At 37.3% G+C, this 16,346-nt stretch overlaps 1 protein-coding gene across 3 annotated transcripts in view; it reads left to right on the top strand.

Annotated features, from left to right (window-relative positions):
- MIPOL1 (mirror-image polydactyly 1) overlaps nucleotides 1-16,346 on the top strand; it is a 391,526-nt gene that overhangs the window by 112,019 nt on the left and 263,161 nt on the right. For 2 of the 3 annotated variants that reach the window (XM_045288121.1, XM_045288122.1), the window contains exons 8-9: nucleotides 6,896-6,929; nucleotides 7,189-7,359. In XM_045288121.1, coding sequence (XP_045144056.1) covers nucleotides 6,896-6,929; nucleotides 7,189-7,359 — 205 coding nt within the window. The remainder of the gene's footprint in view (nucleotides 1-6,895; nucleotides 6,930-7,188; nucleotides 7,360-16,346) is intronic. The other variant, XM_045288123.1, reaches the window with a different exon arrangement.

Raw genomic sequence — 16,346 nt, 5'->3', positions numbered from 1 at the left:
TGGGTCTGAGGGACAGTGAACTGGCCCCCTGTGTAAAAAGTTTGAGGACTCCTGTTCTACATAATTGATTTACTGACATTGATTATATTTTACATGCTATGTCAACTTCTTTCATTATTTCTGTTCTGGATGTTCTGTCTCCAGTAATATAGTTTGCCTGCCCCTTGCCTTCTTCTCTTGACTTTACCAATCTTTTAACATCTGATTTGTTATGTGTAATCTTATTGAGTGTTGATTTGTTGATTTCATATATGAATTTTTTAAAGGAGCAGAATGCTCAGGTGATACTATTTATTGTATAAGCTATTATTTAGTTAAGAGAGGAACTCATGGAAGAGTTTTGGCTCAAGATTTAGAGAGTATCTCAGGGTGATGGTTTCAAGAAGGCCTCCAGTCTCAACAGGTCCGTAATTATGGATTTTCTAAGAATTTGAGTTCTATTCCACATTTTTCTCCCCTAGTATCATGCCCCATCTATAGTGTGGTCTCAGGTAGATGAGGTTGTGATTCAAGCAGACTAGTTACTGTTGAGTTTGAAGAATTTTATATATATGAGGATGAAGAAATGGCATGGAGGCCACATCCTACTTCCTCTAGCTTCAGAAGGAAAAGAATCAGACTTGGTCCCATCCAACTGTCACAAGGCAGAGGTCAGACATGCTGCCGTCCTTCTTTTACGCTGTTCTGACTCGGATGGTTCTTCCCATAGCACTCTGCATTGCTGCGGGTGCTCCAGAGCAGTGGTTACACAGAACTCACAGATAATATTCACTGTTATGGGGGCTTATGACAGAAGTTAAAAATTACCACAAGTAAGGATTAAAACAAAACAAAACATGAAGGATACAGTCTTTTGTTCACAGCACCACCTCTTCATGGCCAGCAGCCATGCCTCTCTCTGGTCTTCAGGCGGTCAGCGACATGGCCTCTTGACCCCTGCCTCCCAGTCTTGGTGTTGCCTCTCTGGTCCATAGTTGGTGCTGCAGCCTTTGCTGCTGCCACCACTTCAGATCAGGCTCTCACATGTGCTCCACTGGTGGCTCTTCTGAGCTGTCTCTCTCATGTCGAGGACTGGTGAAATTGACCCGTCCCCAAGTTTAGGTTTTTTTTAGAGTCTTCTACACCTTCTCGGCATGGTCCCAACCAATGATTTGGTGGGAGTTACAAAAGCTTGGATGGAAGAGCCATAAGTAAGTAAATTCACTTTACCACAAAGAGACTCCCAAGCTTATGAAGAATGGTTTTGGAGATGCTGGAATATTGCCTTGAACTTCTTGAAGTCCTCTCATCTTATTGATAAAAGACTTTTATCAGAGATGTTTTCAAATATTGTCTTCCTCTCCGTAAGAGTGACAGAATAAAAGTTTTAAATGTTGATAAAATCCACCTCATCAGGTTTCTCTTCTGTAGTTTATGCTTTCAGTATCGAGTCTAAAAAAATCCATTGGCAATTCCAAACTCACACAAATTTGACTCTTAGAAGTTACACGTTTACTCTTTTCATTTAGTTCTCTGACCCATTTTAAGTTAGGTTTTGTTTAAGCTGTGAAATATATAAGGGGGTGCTTTCTTTTTTTTTTTTGCCCTCACATGTTAAAATACCACTTATTGAAAAGGCTGTCATCTCTTGATGTATTTCTTTTATACCATTTTCAAAAAACACATATTTATTTGTGTCAATTTCTGTGTTACGATCTATTGATTTGTTTAATCCTCCAATAAATCCAGCATAGTCCTGATGATTGAAGCTTTATAATAAGTCTTGAAATCAGGTAATATCAGTCCTCTAAATTTTCTCTTCTTCTATGGAATTTATTTTGGATATTTTAGTACTTTTAACTTTCCATATGCCTTTTCAGATTCCATTTGCTTATGTGCACCAAAAAAAAACCAACTCTCTGTGACTAATGCTTTAAAAAATATGTTTCTTCAAAATAAGTTTAGAATTCCTTAGGGATTCACAAGTATTATTACATTCAGTTTATTAGCTACTTATCAGTGTTATATTTATAAATAATTTATGGCCATAAATTCTGTTACCTGGATTTATCACTAATTTTATTCATGAGTCTTTGATCAAAGTACATTTTGATGCTTTTCAAAAATAAAAAATAAAATCAGTATTCATGCAGTGTCATAACTATTTGAGATAGGTGATATTTATAATTCATATATCAGAAATCCCAGAGTAGTTGACCACTTCCTTCAGAGACCCTTAAAATCAACCAATTGCCCACTGAAGGACTTTTCTACTCGTATTTATACATGGATTGCTCAAACTTAGCATTTCCAAAACAGAACTTATTAATTTATTCTCAAAACCTTCTCCTCCTCCTTAATCCCCTGTCCCGATCAGCGGCACAACCATCTGCCCATATATCCAAGCCAAGACTTCTTCCTCCGAATCCACCTTCAATAAGTATCTTAATTTCATTCATTCTTTCTTTTTAGCTGATAGATATAAATTGAACCTATTTGTCTTTTTCCTATTATTTTCTTCACCTTTAGCTCTGTACTTGACCTTGTGCATACATTTGTTATAGTTTTTATTACGTGTTAAAAATTATTTCTTGATACTCTTAGAGGCAGTCTTTGTTATTTTCTTCTTGGTAACATGACTGTTACAGAGAGATGGTAAAAGGAGACAGGGAAAATATTCAATTCCAAGCCTGCTCTTTTAATTAACTCTTTCATTCAACAGATATGTATTGAATGCATATTTTGAGTCAGGTACACTGCTAATTACTTTGAATAGAGCATGTGGTTCCAATGTAGTTAGGAATATAGAATCATCTAAATAATACTAAATAAATGATTGCATACACATTGATATGAAGGAAAGTATTTATATGGCTCCTAGGGTTAGTTTCAGAGGGATCATAGTCATGGGGTACAAGTGGTGGTCAGGAAACGCTTTATAGATGAAGCGTTATGTGTCAGCATAGTTGTAGATGATACTATTCAGGCTTTTCTGCTTTGTTGCTGAGTCTACAGGTTTTGAATCTTCAAGAGTGCGTTTTTAGAACAGACCCTTCTTAGGACAGACAGTTTCCTACCTGAAAAGGCATATTTGGAGGGATTCAGTGTACAATACCACTATAAAGTATTGTACATCACTTTTGCTTTAATTCCTTATTTCTTGCCTTCTATGATCTTCAAATTCCTCTCCTCTTTGCCATCTCTTAACGACTTTGGGCCTCTCTGATAGTGTCTGCTTTGTCTTGTTATTATTCTACTTCCCTGCTTGCCCTTACCTGCCTTTAGTCACCAGTGCTTTTCTTCATTCTTTCCTTTATGCACAACTAGAAAAAGAGTCGAAAGGATTCAAGTTTAAAAGGCTTACATATAAAAATTAAAGCATACAGGTTTTTATATGTGTATTTCAAATTTGAGTTCACAACATTTTTCCCTTTGTTGTTGTTATTTTAAAAATTTAGGTTTAAAGATGAGACAGAGAATAAAAACAAGCAGTATGTAATTTTCCTGTCAGGTGAATCAGTGATTCGTTTTATTCATGAGGTCGATGTTTTGCTTTCCACCACTGAACAAGGTGAATGACTATTAAGTTCAGAATGGAAAAAGCTGATATTGACCGATTTAGGGATAAATCAAGAAATGTGACATTTCATGTATGGGTCTTTTCACCGAGAGGGCAAAGTTGTCAGTCAAAATTTGCATGGTATAGGAAATCAATTGAAACTTGAGCCCATAGACATTTACTTCAGCACAATTCTTACTCATTATCATGACTATCTCGAGTTAGATTGTTGTAAGCTTACTTTAGAGTTGAAGCAAGATTGAAATACGTTCGTGTAACTGTGGACTTCATATTAATTATGTGTAGTTTATAAGTTTTATATAATGCTAATTATTAAAATCAACATAAAGCTTTATATGTTATAGAATCTATTGTTAACACTTTAGCATCTCCTCAAAGTTATTTTATATGGAAAATTGAATGCCTTGTATTCTTATTTTAAATTGTCTTTTTATTTTTAACAAAAATATTTTTATTTTAGCATTTTTGTATTTGTTTGTTTTTCTTCTAAGTTTTGTGTTGTATAAATAAGTGTGCCTACTCTAGGCTTGAAATTAATTTTTTATAAGCCAATTTTGTTCATTCTTACTCTTTAACTAGATATTGAATAATGCAGTTCAGACAAACAAATATATCAAATTAGTACTTAAAGTGTATTAACAACAAGAATTTGGTCTCAGTTTTTCGTATTCTATCAGGGATTGATAAACTAAGGACTAGGGTACCAATCCAGCCTGCTACACATGTTTTTGTGACTGTTCTCTTGGAACTTGCCCACACCCAGGCATTTGCGTATGTGTAGAGATGCTTTAGCATTTGCACGGGCAGAGTTCAATGCCTGTGACACGACATATGGCAAAGCGTGAAATATTTGCTATCTGGGATTTTACAGAAAATGATGGCTGATTCCAGCACTATATAATAGATAGAGATTCATAGTTGAGACTAAAGTAGGAAGTAGAAGTTCTTTCTGTGTTTGAAAAATGCTTCCTGAGATATTTCAAGAAATACAGTTAGAGAAATATCAGTCTTTTCCCTTTCTAGATACTTGTTTCTATTAAAAGTTGCATATTTCTTGTGTAATTTTCAAATCCAAATTAACTCATAAAGTATTAATTTTCTCTTAATAGTCGTTCAATACTATATTTACATTACTTATAAATAATAGTACTAACGCTCACTTGAGCCCCAAACACGAAGTAATTTTCTTGACTGACTTAAGTCCTAAGCACTAGAACTGTGCATTAGCTTCACCAAGAAACATGGCTAGTGCTTGCTCCGGCGGCACATTTGCCAAGAAACATGGCTCACATTTTATACATCAGGAGAATGGCAAATCACTGCCCATTAGGCATCTTTAGAGATAATCACATAAATTATTTTAAGTATGAATGATAAGTTTGTGGGGTAGAGGTCTACTATATTTCTTTTCTTAATAACCACCCGTATGTATAACTGGCTCTTCAAAGTAAGATTTGGGTTTGATGTTTAAAATTTTTAGTTGTTGCCAGACCTTTTAATATTTGTGTAAATGTCTCAGTGAAAGATGTTAATTTAAAATGTTTATACTTTCCATCTGCCTCTCCTGAAAATAATAATTCTTCACATTGCAATGCCGGAAGACAGCTTATAATTAACACTTTGAAATTCCTTATACTTTTGTTATATTGATTATTTGGATTTACAAATTGGGTAATCTTCCTATGTAACTATCTTCCTTGTCCTATAAAATTATTTAAAACTAAATATAGAAATTTATTACCTTGAAAAAATGTGATTTCTTTAGTGAAGGTTTGCAGGAATCTGCCAATTTAAATATTGAATTACCATGTATGTTAACACATTTTAAATCATGAAGTTTAGTAAAGTCACTCTGACACAGAAATGTACTGGAATTCCTTTTAAAGTTCCCTTAATTATTTCTTTGTCTAATTTCATCTAAAGAGAACAACACTAAGGTATATATTTCTCAATATGGCCTCCTTAAAATTAATATTGAGTCAACCAATAGTTAATGCTCAGATTCTATTGATGTTCTTCAACTACTTTACTGTGAATGTAAATAAAGCTATACGAATTTCATTACACCATTTCTGCTATGCTGTTTAATTGAGTTAAAAAGAAGTAGTGATCTTCAGAGTTATTTTCAGACAAGCTTTAGTGACGCAGTATCTTTGAATACTGCTGATTAATTTTGGGAGAAAAAGATAAGAGAGCATTTGTCCTTACATAACTGTAAATCTTAGTAGTACCCCTTAGTGATTTGATATTTAATATGTGTAATATAAAGTTATTACACCCTATTGCTAACTTATTCTGCCTAAGTATGTGAAGAAGTAATAATAGAATATAGAGAGATTTCATTGAATTGTGGAGTTGGGAATTGTTTTGTAATATATTTATGTCTTTTATTCTTTCTTTCTAGTAATATTTTGTGCTCAAGTGTGTGGGGTTATTAAATCATAGAGGCTACATTTTTTTAAAAAAATGAGAAAACAGCTACATGTTTTTAGTACAATCACAAAATAATGGAGATCATTTATAGAATCAATCTTTTTAATAATACCTATTGCAGATATTCATTCACATAATCCCATCTAACTGTTGCTTAAATTTTTTATAATGAATTTTACATTTGAGAATATTTGTTATATTTATTGCTGTATCTCTTTAATTCACCAATATCAATAAGAATTTTGCAAACACTGTAACTCGTATAAGACAAAAAACACTTATTAGAGGGACCAGATTATTTTTCTCTGTCTTAAAAGAATTATGTACAAATTTCGGCAAAAGAAAATATTAGCCAATCCCAAACCCCAGCTCCATTCTTGTCAGCGTCTCTGTACAGTGTATTTGTTTTAACAAATATGTATCAGCAAAGGCTTGTCAGATCACGTTTAGTGGTAATTATTTGTCGTTGCTTTCGGGGGAACATAGTTAAACTCAGTAACAAAAACCCCGCTTGGCTTGCTTTATTTGTGACCGTGTCTAAAAGAGAGAGGAAATATAATGTCTGATAAGAATGGGAAGTCCAGGAATAAATAAAATGATGAGAAGCAGTGCCTCTGCCACTGGGGGACTTTTCTTCATCTGAGCACATATGAACAATTGATCCTTGTAGTCATATATAGCAGTAAATATTAATAACTTAACAGTCTGAATTCATGCCGAAGATATGGAGCATTATTGAAAGACGGAGTCGAGCGGTGGCACTTTAATATGTTCAGTGTCATGGTCGACTCTAAAGACTAGTCGAATGAAATTACTTGAGGTTCTAAAGATTTAAAAAGCGAACTCATTTTGCTGCACTAAGGAAATGCTACTGATGAGGCTTTCTGTGTCCCTTTTTTCTAGGCTAGAAAATATTAACCCTGAAGAAAATGACATGGTAAGCCATTCTCTGAGGAGATTTCTTGATGTCAGTCTTATATCTTAGAGGCTTAAGTTCAATTGAGTGGGTTTCAAGAACTAAGATGTGGGAAAAAGAAGAATCGACACACTAATAATGTACATCTTTGCTGCAATATGAAAATTCAATAACTTCACTCAGTCAATTTACAATTCACATGTGCCTATTAATTAAAACCCTATATTAAATAAAATATATTAAAACTTCATGTCTGACTAACATATAATGGTGTTGGTAGACATTACAGGAATTACTGAACAGAATAAACAATGCCGACACAGGGATAGCTATTCAGAAGAATGGAGCTGTAATTGTGGATAGAATCTGCAAGACCAAGGAGTGTGAAAAGAGAATAACTGTAGAAGAGATGAACGCCGTGATAGAAGAACGGGACGCTGCTTTGTCTCAGGTACTTCTGCGTGTGTCTGTAAAAGCATACACTCAGACCGCGACCCACTCCCAAAACATTGCTTGTGCCCAGCTGTACTTCATTCACATGACTTTTTAAATCTATAATAATTACCTTAATTATTGGATGTATTAAAATAAGACTTTAATACATTGGATGTATTAAAATAACATCACTCTTCAAATGTATGCACCCTTATTTCTTAAAACTTGTTACAAAATTTTTTAGTTATATGTATATATATATATATATATATATTAAGTAATCAGTTTTATATGAAATGACTTACTAGAGTCTCAGTGTTTTGAAGGCTGAGATTATTTTTTATTACTGTTTGATTCCCAGTATCTAACTTCATGCCTTTTAGTAAACATTGATAAATGAATCAAATTATTAGTGTATTCTTCCCTGATCATTACCTTCACCTTCCTGCTGTAACTGAAACCTGGTTGCTTCCCTGAGGATACTGCTTCTACGCCCCCTCAAGAAGTGGCCGTAGTCTTCTTTGACACCAGTCATACCACTGGGCCTGCAGGCTTGTTTCTCATCAGTGCTGTTACACCAGGGTTTCTCGTGCCCTCCCTGGACGCCCCGTCTTTAAAACTCGTGCGTCCGACTGCACCAGCATAACCACGCTGTGGCAGTCAGCTGCACACGCCTGTGTCACCCCTCACTTTATTTTCCCAGATCTTAGCATCCTTTTCTGACTTTCTTCAGCCTGCTCCCATCACATGGACTAGTGATTTAAATGTCTATCTAGAGAATGCATTCAAATAGCCTCTGGTTTCCTTGAATTCCACTTCTCCAGTGTGCTCCCCACTCCCTCGGCTCTGCACGCCATGGTCACTTTTGATTTCAGTTTCACCTACCCCACTTTTTAAAGCACCACCTACTATCTTTCCAGCTCATTCTAGATTCCTACCTCTGAAAATTTCCAACGGCACTGGTGCCTATAGATGGCCCTGGTGGCATCATGGATTAAGCATTGGACTGCTAGCCAAGAGTGCAGCAATTCAAACCCACCAGCTGTTCTGCAATCGGAGGAGGAGGCATCTGCTTCTCTAAAGATTCCCAGCCTCAGAAGCCCTATGGGCAGTTTGTACTCTGCCTTATTGGGTCCCTGTGACTCGGAATCAATTTGATGCCAGTGGTTTGGGGCACCCATAGAATATTTTCTATTTACTACCTTTTTTCTATTCGAACCCCTAAGGTCCTCATTTTTCTCCTTTGCTTAGATTCTGTGGCCCATTCTTCTCATCCACCTGAATGTAATAGTACCACAGTTGGCCGTCTTCATTTTTCTTACTCACCTAGCAAAATCCAAATGGACTTACACTCAACTCTCTGCCTGGTTTTCCCTGCTCACAGCTTCGACCAGAGAAAATCATACACATTTAAGTTTGTGGCCATGATCTTCAAGTAAGCCTTTGGTGTTCCCTGAATCTTCTTGCCTTGGCTAGTCCACCACTCTCTCCTCCAGTGTACTATTTTATCTCCTTTCTCCTTCACCATCTTCCTCCTCCCACGCCTCACGAAAACGGTGGGCTTCTACGTGTCTCCGCACTTTCACCTCCTAACCTACCTGCATCTGCACTCAGGTCCTCTGCCGATTTCCGAGGTCAATCTCGCTACTTCAGGGCTCGTTCACGTCTTTTTTCTTCTTCACCTGTTCAAGTTGATCATTTAGTCAGTTGTCCTTTGTCTCTCCTACTTCATGAAAAGTTTCCTATGAATTCATTTCTCTCAGCCACCCAAAAGACTTTGCATCCCTCTTGGGAGCTAGGTGAAGTTTTAAGTCTGGGTGTGCTTTGTTCCCCTCTGGGCTCTGGGTGGTGCTGAGTTACCAGCGGAGGGCTGAGCATGCCCTGGGACCAGGGCTGCTATTCCTGGGAGATGCGTCTCTGTATTGGAGTCTCTGGCTCCTCAGCACTCGCCATGGTAGAAACTCCCAACGGTCATCATGTTTCATAGGCTTGCGCCTTGGCTCTTAACTCACTGTCCTGTCGAGGCCTAAAAGTGAGATGATGAAGTGAAATCGGGCTCCCATTTTAAATTTTGCCCATTGGAGCCAATGCAGGACTACCCAAAACCTGGCTTCTTTCTCTGACAAGCTTAGAATCCGCCAAATTTCCAGCAGGGAAAAAATGACTCCAGAGCCTCAAATCGCCTCTCTCGGTGAGTTAACCCCTCTTTTCAAGTCGTTGTAGTAGCACAACCTCTGCCCCTTGAAACAGAGGAGTTTTACGTGCAGAGCCTCGCTTTCCTTGCGTGTGGCTGGAGCCCCGCCTGCCACAAATGGTTCTTTCCCACCTAGAAGTGGAAGTCTGCCATCTTTAGGGTAGAAGTAGTAAAGGTTCTCTGGAGTTTTAAAAGAACATAAATATGTTTTCAATTTTATACTTTACATTAGGTTGTTAAAGAGGTAGCCAAAACTGGTCTTGGCTTGGAAACAAATATTATAGCATAAACTCAAATATTTGATATTTTTATCATTTATTTTGTTAAGTTAACCAAAATTAAACACATGGAGAATAATTAAATATCGACTGCCACTCTTTGCTTTTCTCTTTCCTTTGCCCACTGTCATTCAGTGTAAAAGTGGTTAAAAAACAAAGCAACAGTTGGTAATATTTGTCAGCATAATCTTATTTATAAATTAATTCATTTACCTGTTACTAAAATATATTTCGGGTTCTGTTTTATAAAGAATCAGTAGTATAAATTATAATATAAATATAAATTATTTTAGTTTACACCTTTGCCAAGCATCCTGGCCCTAGGCCCTATAGTTTATTTTGATTTTTTTCTGTATATGTAAATAATCATTAGATATTTATAATTTTATTATCCTGAATGGAAGCCTTTTTAACCATACATTTTTAAAATTGCACTTTGGAGGGAATATTAGTAGATTTACAGAAAAGTTCAAAGACACTGTAGTACACAGAGTTCCCATATGCCCCGTTTCTTCTGGGCTGTGGTAGTTTTTAGTCTTTTTTACCTTTATGACCTTGACAGTTTTGAGGGGTACTAATGAAATGTTTTGAAGCCGAAAGGCCAAACCAATTACTGTTGAGCCAATTCTACTTCGTAGCAAACCTATAGGAGAGAGTGCAACTATTGCACAGGGTAGGGTCTCCCACAGGGGTGCTCAGACTTTTTAAACAGACTGGTTGGAGGGCCGGACTATGGTTTAAAAAAAAACTATGAACAAATTCCTAGGCACACTGCACATATCTTATTTTGAAGTAAAAAAACAAACTGGGCAAAAACACCCGGCGGGCCGGTTAAATACCCTCGGTGGGCTGCATGTGGCCCTCGGGCCGTGGTTTGAGGATGCCTGGACTCTCCCGCATAGGCGGTACAACTTTATAGAAGTGGACTGCCTCGCCTATCCCCCATGTGAGCACCTGAGGGGTTTGGACCACTGACCTTTTGGCTAGCAGCGAATGTGTCACCTACTGGACCCTCGGGACTCCTAGTTATATTGTAGAATGTCTCCTAATTTGGGTTCATTGATGTTTTTCTCATGTTTGTAGAAAGACTATGACAGAAGTTTTACCTTAATGATATTGTTCACCATCAGTTATTTTCTCATTATACATTATATAGTGCCAGGACTCTAAAGAGACATTTGTAAAGTTAGTCCTTTTCTATAGCTATTAAAAATCTTCAGATGTAGTGGGTCATCCTTGCTTCTGTTACATTTGTTAATTTACTTTATTTTCCCAATCTAGCTAAAATAATTTACATACTTAAAATGGCTGATTTATTAAATTTTATCTTTTTCAGATGAATTGAATCTTTATACTGTTATTTACTCTAAAAGTCTTCTTCCATTTCTCTTCTAGTCCAGTCTGGGAACTGAAAGACTTAAAATCTCTCATAGGATGAATAAAATTTTAAAAAATTAACTAGCATTTATTTGGTCAAAGAATTGCCTTATTAACTATTTTTTCTTTATTATTTTATATTTTGGTCCCTTCTAAATATTAAAAATATAATATTTAAATATTATATTAAGCTTCTATAAATATCTAGAAGTAGAGGATAGAACTGAAGCGTCCACTTCTTCACAACCTTCCTTTTTTTAAGTGAAAATGGAAGTGAACCTTTATGTGAACCTTTTAAAAATAGTTAATGAAAAACTGAGTTTTCCCTCTACCTAACAAAAAAAGTAGAATTGTAAATGGAAATATTTTCATAGAATCACAGCATTTAAGTTATGCAGGCTAGGCTTAGAGGCACAATTGCATTCAGGTCAGACACCAATAAGCAACAAAACAGGTCCTAGAAATAGTGAAGAATGGTGGTGTTTACTAGATTTGAGGCTGACTTTACCAGGAGCTGCAATCATTCCCATTCCATTCTCCCAACGATACTGAAAAGATTAGGATAGCTGTAGGCTATTTGTAGCATCCAAGGGCTGACTTTGGTAGAGCCTAGCAGCAAGAAGCTTTGCGCCTTGTTGCCATGTGTAGTTGGTAGAATAATATGGTTGAGATTTTCATTGGGGAGATCCTACTCCTGAAACACTAGGAGATTGGGCTAGCACTGGAAAGCTAAAATTAGTAAATAATAGGAAAGAAGCCCCAGTGATGTAATGGTTAAGCACTCAACTGCTAACCTAGTGGTGGGTGATTTCAATTAAAGCAGCCTAGCGGTTCTTTGGGAGAGAGAGCTGAGAGTTTATTCTCCTGAAAATAGAGATAAATTCACTATCATTAAGTGAATTCCAGCTCATAGTGACTCTCTAGGACAAAACAAAACTTCTCCTTAGAGATTCTGAATCTATAAATCTTTATAGGAGCAACAGCTTCATTTTTGTCCTTTGAAGTTCTGGGTGGTTTTAACTGCTGACTTTGGAGTTAGTGGGAATATTCTATTCTGTCAGAATCAGGTCAACATTCAGTGGACACACCTAACAACAAGGGATCTAGCACGTGAAGTGGAGGAGGTGGTCTTTGCTACATTCAACAACATTACTTTGTGGTCACAAAGGAATATAAAACCGTTGAATGATTACAGGTGCTTGTGGCAAGTTGATAAACTCAGTGGTCAGGCAGGTGCTTGTGACAAGTTGATAAACTCAGTGGTGGGGCAGGTGTTAATCCTTAGGTTATTTTAGATTCTCAGTGTGGTAGGTTAGTGAATTCTGCGGGATTTTTAAAAAGAGGATACCCTTGGAAAGAGCTGTCTTAGTGAAGTAGAAAAGGACTGATTGACAGGTAAATCTGAATGTTTATTTGAGAATTGGGTTAGTGAATTTAAACAGCTGTGAGGAAGGGTGTATGATTTCTAGGCAATATTGAGATTGCGTGTGTTGTATGGTGGTACAGTAATTAATTTAAATAGGTTTGGGATTTTGATAGGGGAGTGATTGCTGTGATATCCTACAGAGACTTTTCAAAGGAGGGGACGAGTGAGTGAAGGAAATTTAAGAAAGTGGGATGTCGCCGAAGGCGAGATGTTCTTGCTGTTGTTCAGTGCTGTTGAATCTGTTCAAACTCATAGTGGTATTACATACAACAGACTTGCTCCAACTTCAGAATTGTTAAGTTTTCACCCATTGTTGAAGCCATTGTGTCAATCCTCTCATTGAAAAGCTGAGTCTTTGTCACTGCCGTCCTTCTTTGGGTACTGGTCTCGGCTGATGACATGCCCAAAGTACATGAGACATAGGCCATTCTTGCCTCTAAGGAGCATTCTGGCTTTAATTCTACCAAGACACATCTGTATGGTTGTTTGGGAGGCCATGGTCCTGTCAATATTCTTCACCAACATCATAGTTTAAATGCATCAATTTTTCTTCAGTCTTCTTTATTCTGTGTCCAACTTTCCCATGTATATGAAACAATTGAAAATTCTGTGGCATGGGTCAGGAATGCCTCAGTCCTCAAAATAGCATCCTCACTTTTCAACAATTTAAAAAGGTATTGTGCAGCAGATTTATCCAGTGCAATGCATCCTTTTATCTCCTGGCTGCTGCCTCCATGAGTATTGACTATGGTTCGGAACAAGATGAATCTCTCGACAACTTCAGTCTTTCTCCTTTTATCATAATGTTACCTATGGGTCCAGTTGCGAGGATTTTGGTTTTGTTACACTGAGTAGTAAGTAATTCTTACTGAAGGCTGCAAACATTGATCTTCATCTGCAAGTGCTTCAAGTCCTCTTCACTTTCATGAAGCAAGGTTGTGTTACCTGCATATCGTCAGTTGTTAATAAGCCTCCTTCAAATCCCAATGTTATATTTTTCTTAATATAGCCAGCTTCTTAAATTATTTGCTCAGCTTACAGTTTGAATAAGTGTAGTGGTAGGATACAATCTAGATACATACCTTTCTTGACTTTAAATCATGCAGCACTCCCTCATTTTTGCAACTGCCTCAATCCTTGTATAAGTTCCACATGAGCACAATTAAGTGCTCTGGGATTCCCATTCTTCTCAAGGCTATCCATAGATTGTTACGGCCCACGTAGTTAAATGCCATAATACAGTCAGTGAAACACAGATATCTTTGTAGTATTCTCTGCTTTCAGCCAAGATCCACCTGACAGTATCTATGATAACCCTTGCTCCACATCCTCTTCTGAATCCAATCTGAACCTCTGGCCGCTCCCTGTCAATATACTGCTGAACTATTTTATGATCTTCAGGAAAATTTTACTTACATGTAACATTGAGATTGTTCTATAATTGTTCTATCTCTATTCTCCTTTCTCCTTATTGATCCTGAGGGATTTATCTGTCCTGGATTCCCTGTCTTTCCAGCTCTTATATGTACCACTGTACATGATCTGGTCTAGCTGGCTTTGTAAGGTAGAAATGGGATCATGATATTGGGGGAGAGGAAGCATTAAAGAACTAGAGGAAAGTTATATGTTTCATCGGTGCTATACTGCACCATGAATGGCTTGTTTCTTCCTTGTGACCCATCTGTAAGGGGATGTCCAATTATCCCACTCATTCACATTGATATGATTTTTTTGTCTGGGTGTTGTGATGTCCAATACTTGATCTAATCAACACTCATGATCACAAAGGCTGGAAACTTTTGGCTGCTGTGGGCTTTGTTGCTTTTAAGCTAGATGGCCGCTGTTTATCTTCAAGCCTTTAAGACCCTAGATGCTATATCTTTTGATAGGCAGGCACCATCATCTTTCTTCACATTTGCTTATGTACCCATATTGTCTTCAGGGATTGTGTCAGGAAGGTGAGTGTCACAGAATGCTGGGTTATTAGAACAAAGTGTTCTTGCATTGAAAGAGTACTTGACTAGAGGCCCATTAAGTGAATTCCAACTCTTAGTGTCTGTCTGCTACTTTAACACTCAACATAAAATATATGTACATAGATCTATTTCCCTATCATTATGTATACATATTTTTACATATGTACATAACTGTTTTTAGACCCCTATAAATGCCCTTTGATTCCTAGTTCTTTCCTCTATTTCCTTCAGTTTTCCCCCTTGTTCCACTATTATGTTCAGCCTTCATTCAGGTTTCAGTAATTGTACATTGAGAAAGCATCCCAACCCAGTCCAGTCCAAGACCATAAGTCTGATATTAGCCCATATATCTGATGCCAATCTATGAAGTCCTCTTCAGACTCATGAAAAACATGCAATAACACTGAATGCAGGATGATCAGAGGCTAGTGGGCAGAAAGTCTTTGGATCTAGTGGCATTGTAAGCATCTCAGCGCTGGCAGGGGTCTCTGCGTGGCTTCTCCAGGTCCCAGGGCTGCATCAGGGTATGTCCATGTGGCTTCTCAGGGATGTCTCACAGGAAGCGAGCAGAGAGAGAGAATGTTTCCTGTCTCCAAGGAGGAAAATCAGGAATTCCCAGAATTCTCAGGAGGCCATGCTCACACAGGCCTCATTGGCTATGATCCAATTGACTCTACCCCTTCACTCTTATTCCTGTCAAGTCCCAAATTGACACCAGATTATGTAACTATCACAAATACTAATGGTCTTTCGTAAGTTGAACCATCCCTGGATCCTTGGTATGACTCCCACTTGGTCAAGGTGACTTATTTGTTTTATATACTTTTGTATTCTATTGGCCAGTATTTTGTTAAGGTTTTTTACATTCATGTTCATTAGGGGTATTCGTTTATGTTCTGTAAGAATTTGTGTAGGATTGGCGTCAGTTCTTCCTTGAATGCTTGGTAGAATTCTCCTGTGAAACCAACTGGCTTGGGGGATTTTTTCATTGGTAATCCCTCGATAGCCTTGCTATTTCTTCTATTGCTATTGATCTGTTGAGATTATTGACATCCATCTGGGACAGTCTAGGGAGGGATTGTTTTTCCAAGTATTTGTCCATATCTTCCAAGTTGTTTAATTCATTGGAGTACAGGCCTTCACAATACTGTGTTATTATCATTTTGATTTCATTAGGATTTGTTATGTCCCTTGTTTCGTCCCTCATCCTTGCTATTGAAATTTGTTCCTTCCTTTTTAGGGTTAGATTTGCCAATGGGATCCATCGGTTCTGTTAATCCTTTCAAAGGACAAATTTTGGCTGCATTAATTTTTCCATAGTTTTCTTGTCTTCCTTCTCATGAAGCTCAGCCCTGATTTTATTTCTTTTCTTTTGCTATTAGCAGGATTTTCCTGTTGACTTTGCTCTGACTGCTGTAAATTCTGTGTCAGCCTATCAATCATAAGTCTTCCTTTTCATGTGTGCATGTATTGCTGATTATCTTCCTCTGATAACTGCCTTTGCTGTGTCACAAAGGTTTTGGTACGTCGTATTCTCATTATCATTGGTTTCTAGAAACTTCATAATTTCATCTCTGATCTGGGCCAGTACCCCCTTATTTTTCAAAAGAGAGTTATTCATCCTCCAATTGTTTGCCCTGTTTTCTTACTCGTCCTTTTGTTGATTTCCAGCCTTATGGCATAGTGGGTGGAGAGAGAAATCTGTATGATCTTATGTGCTTGAATTTATACATGTTCAACTTTGTCCCAGCA

The sequence above is a fragment of the Echinops telfairi genome, unplaced genomic scaffold, assembly GCF_000313985.2.
Source record: "Echinops telfairi isolate 266 unplaced genomic scaffold, ASM31398v2 ScPeMD7_18;HRSCAF=68, whole genome shotgun sequence".
In the NCBI taxonomy this organism is placed as follows: Eukaryota; Metazoa; Chordata; class Mammalia; order Afrosoricida; family Tenrecidae; genus Echinops; species Echinops telfairi.
The sequence above is the reverse complement of the archived record's forward strand: the minus strand, read 5'-3'. Positions and strand labels throughout refer to the sequence as shown.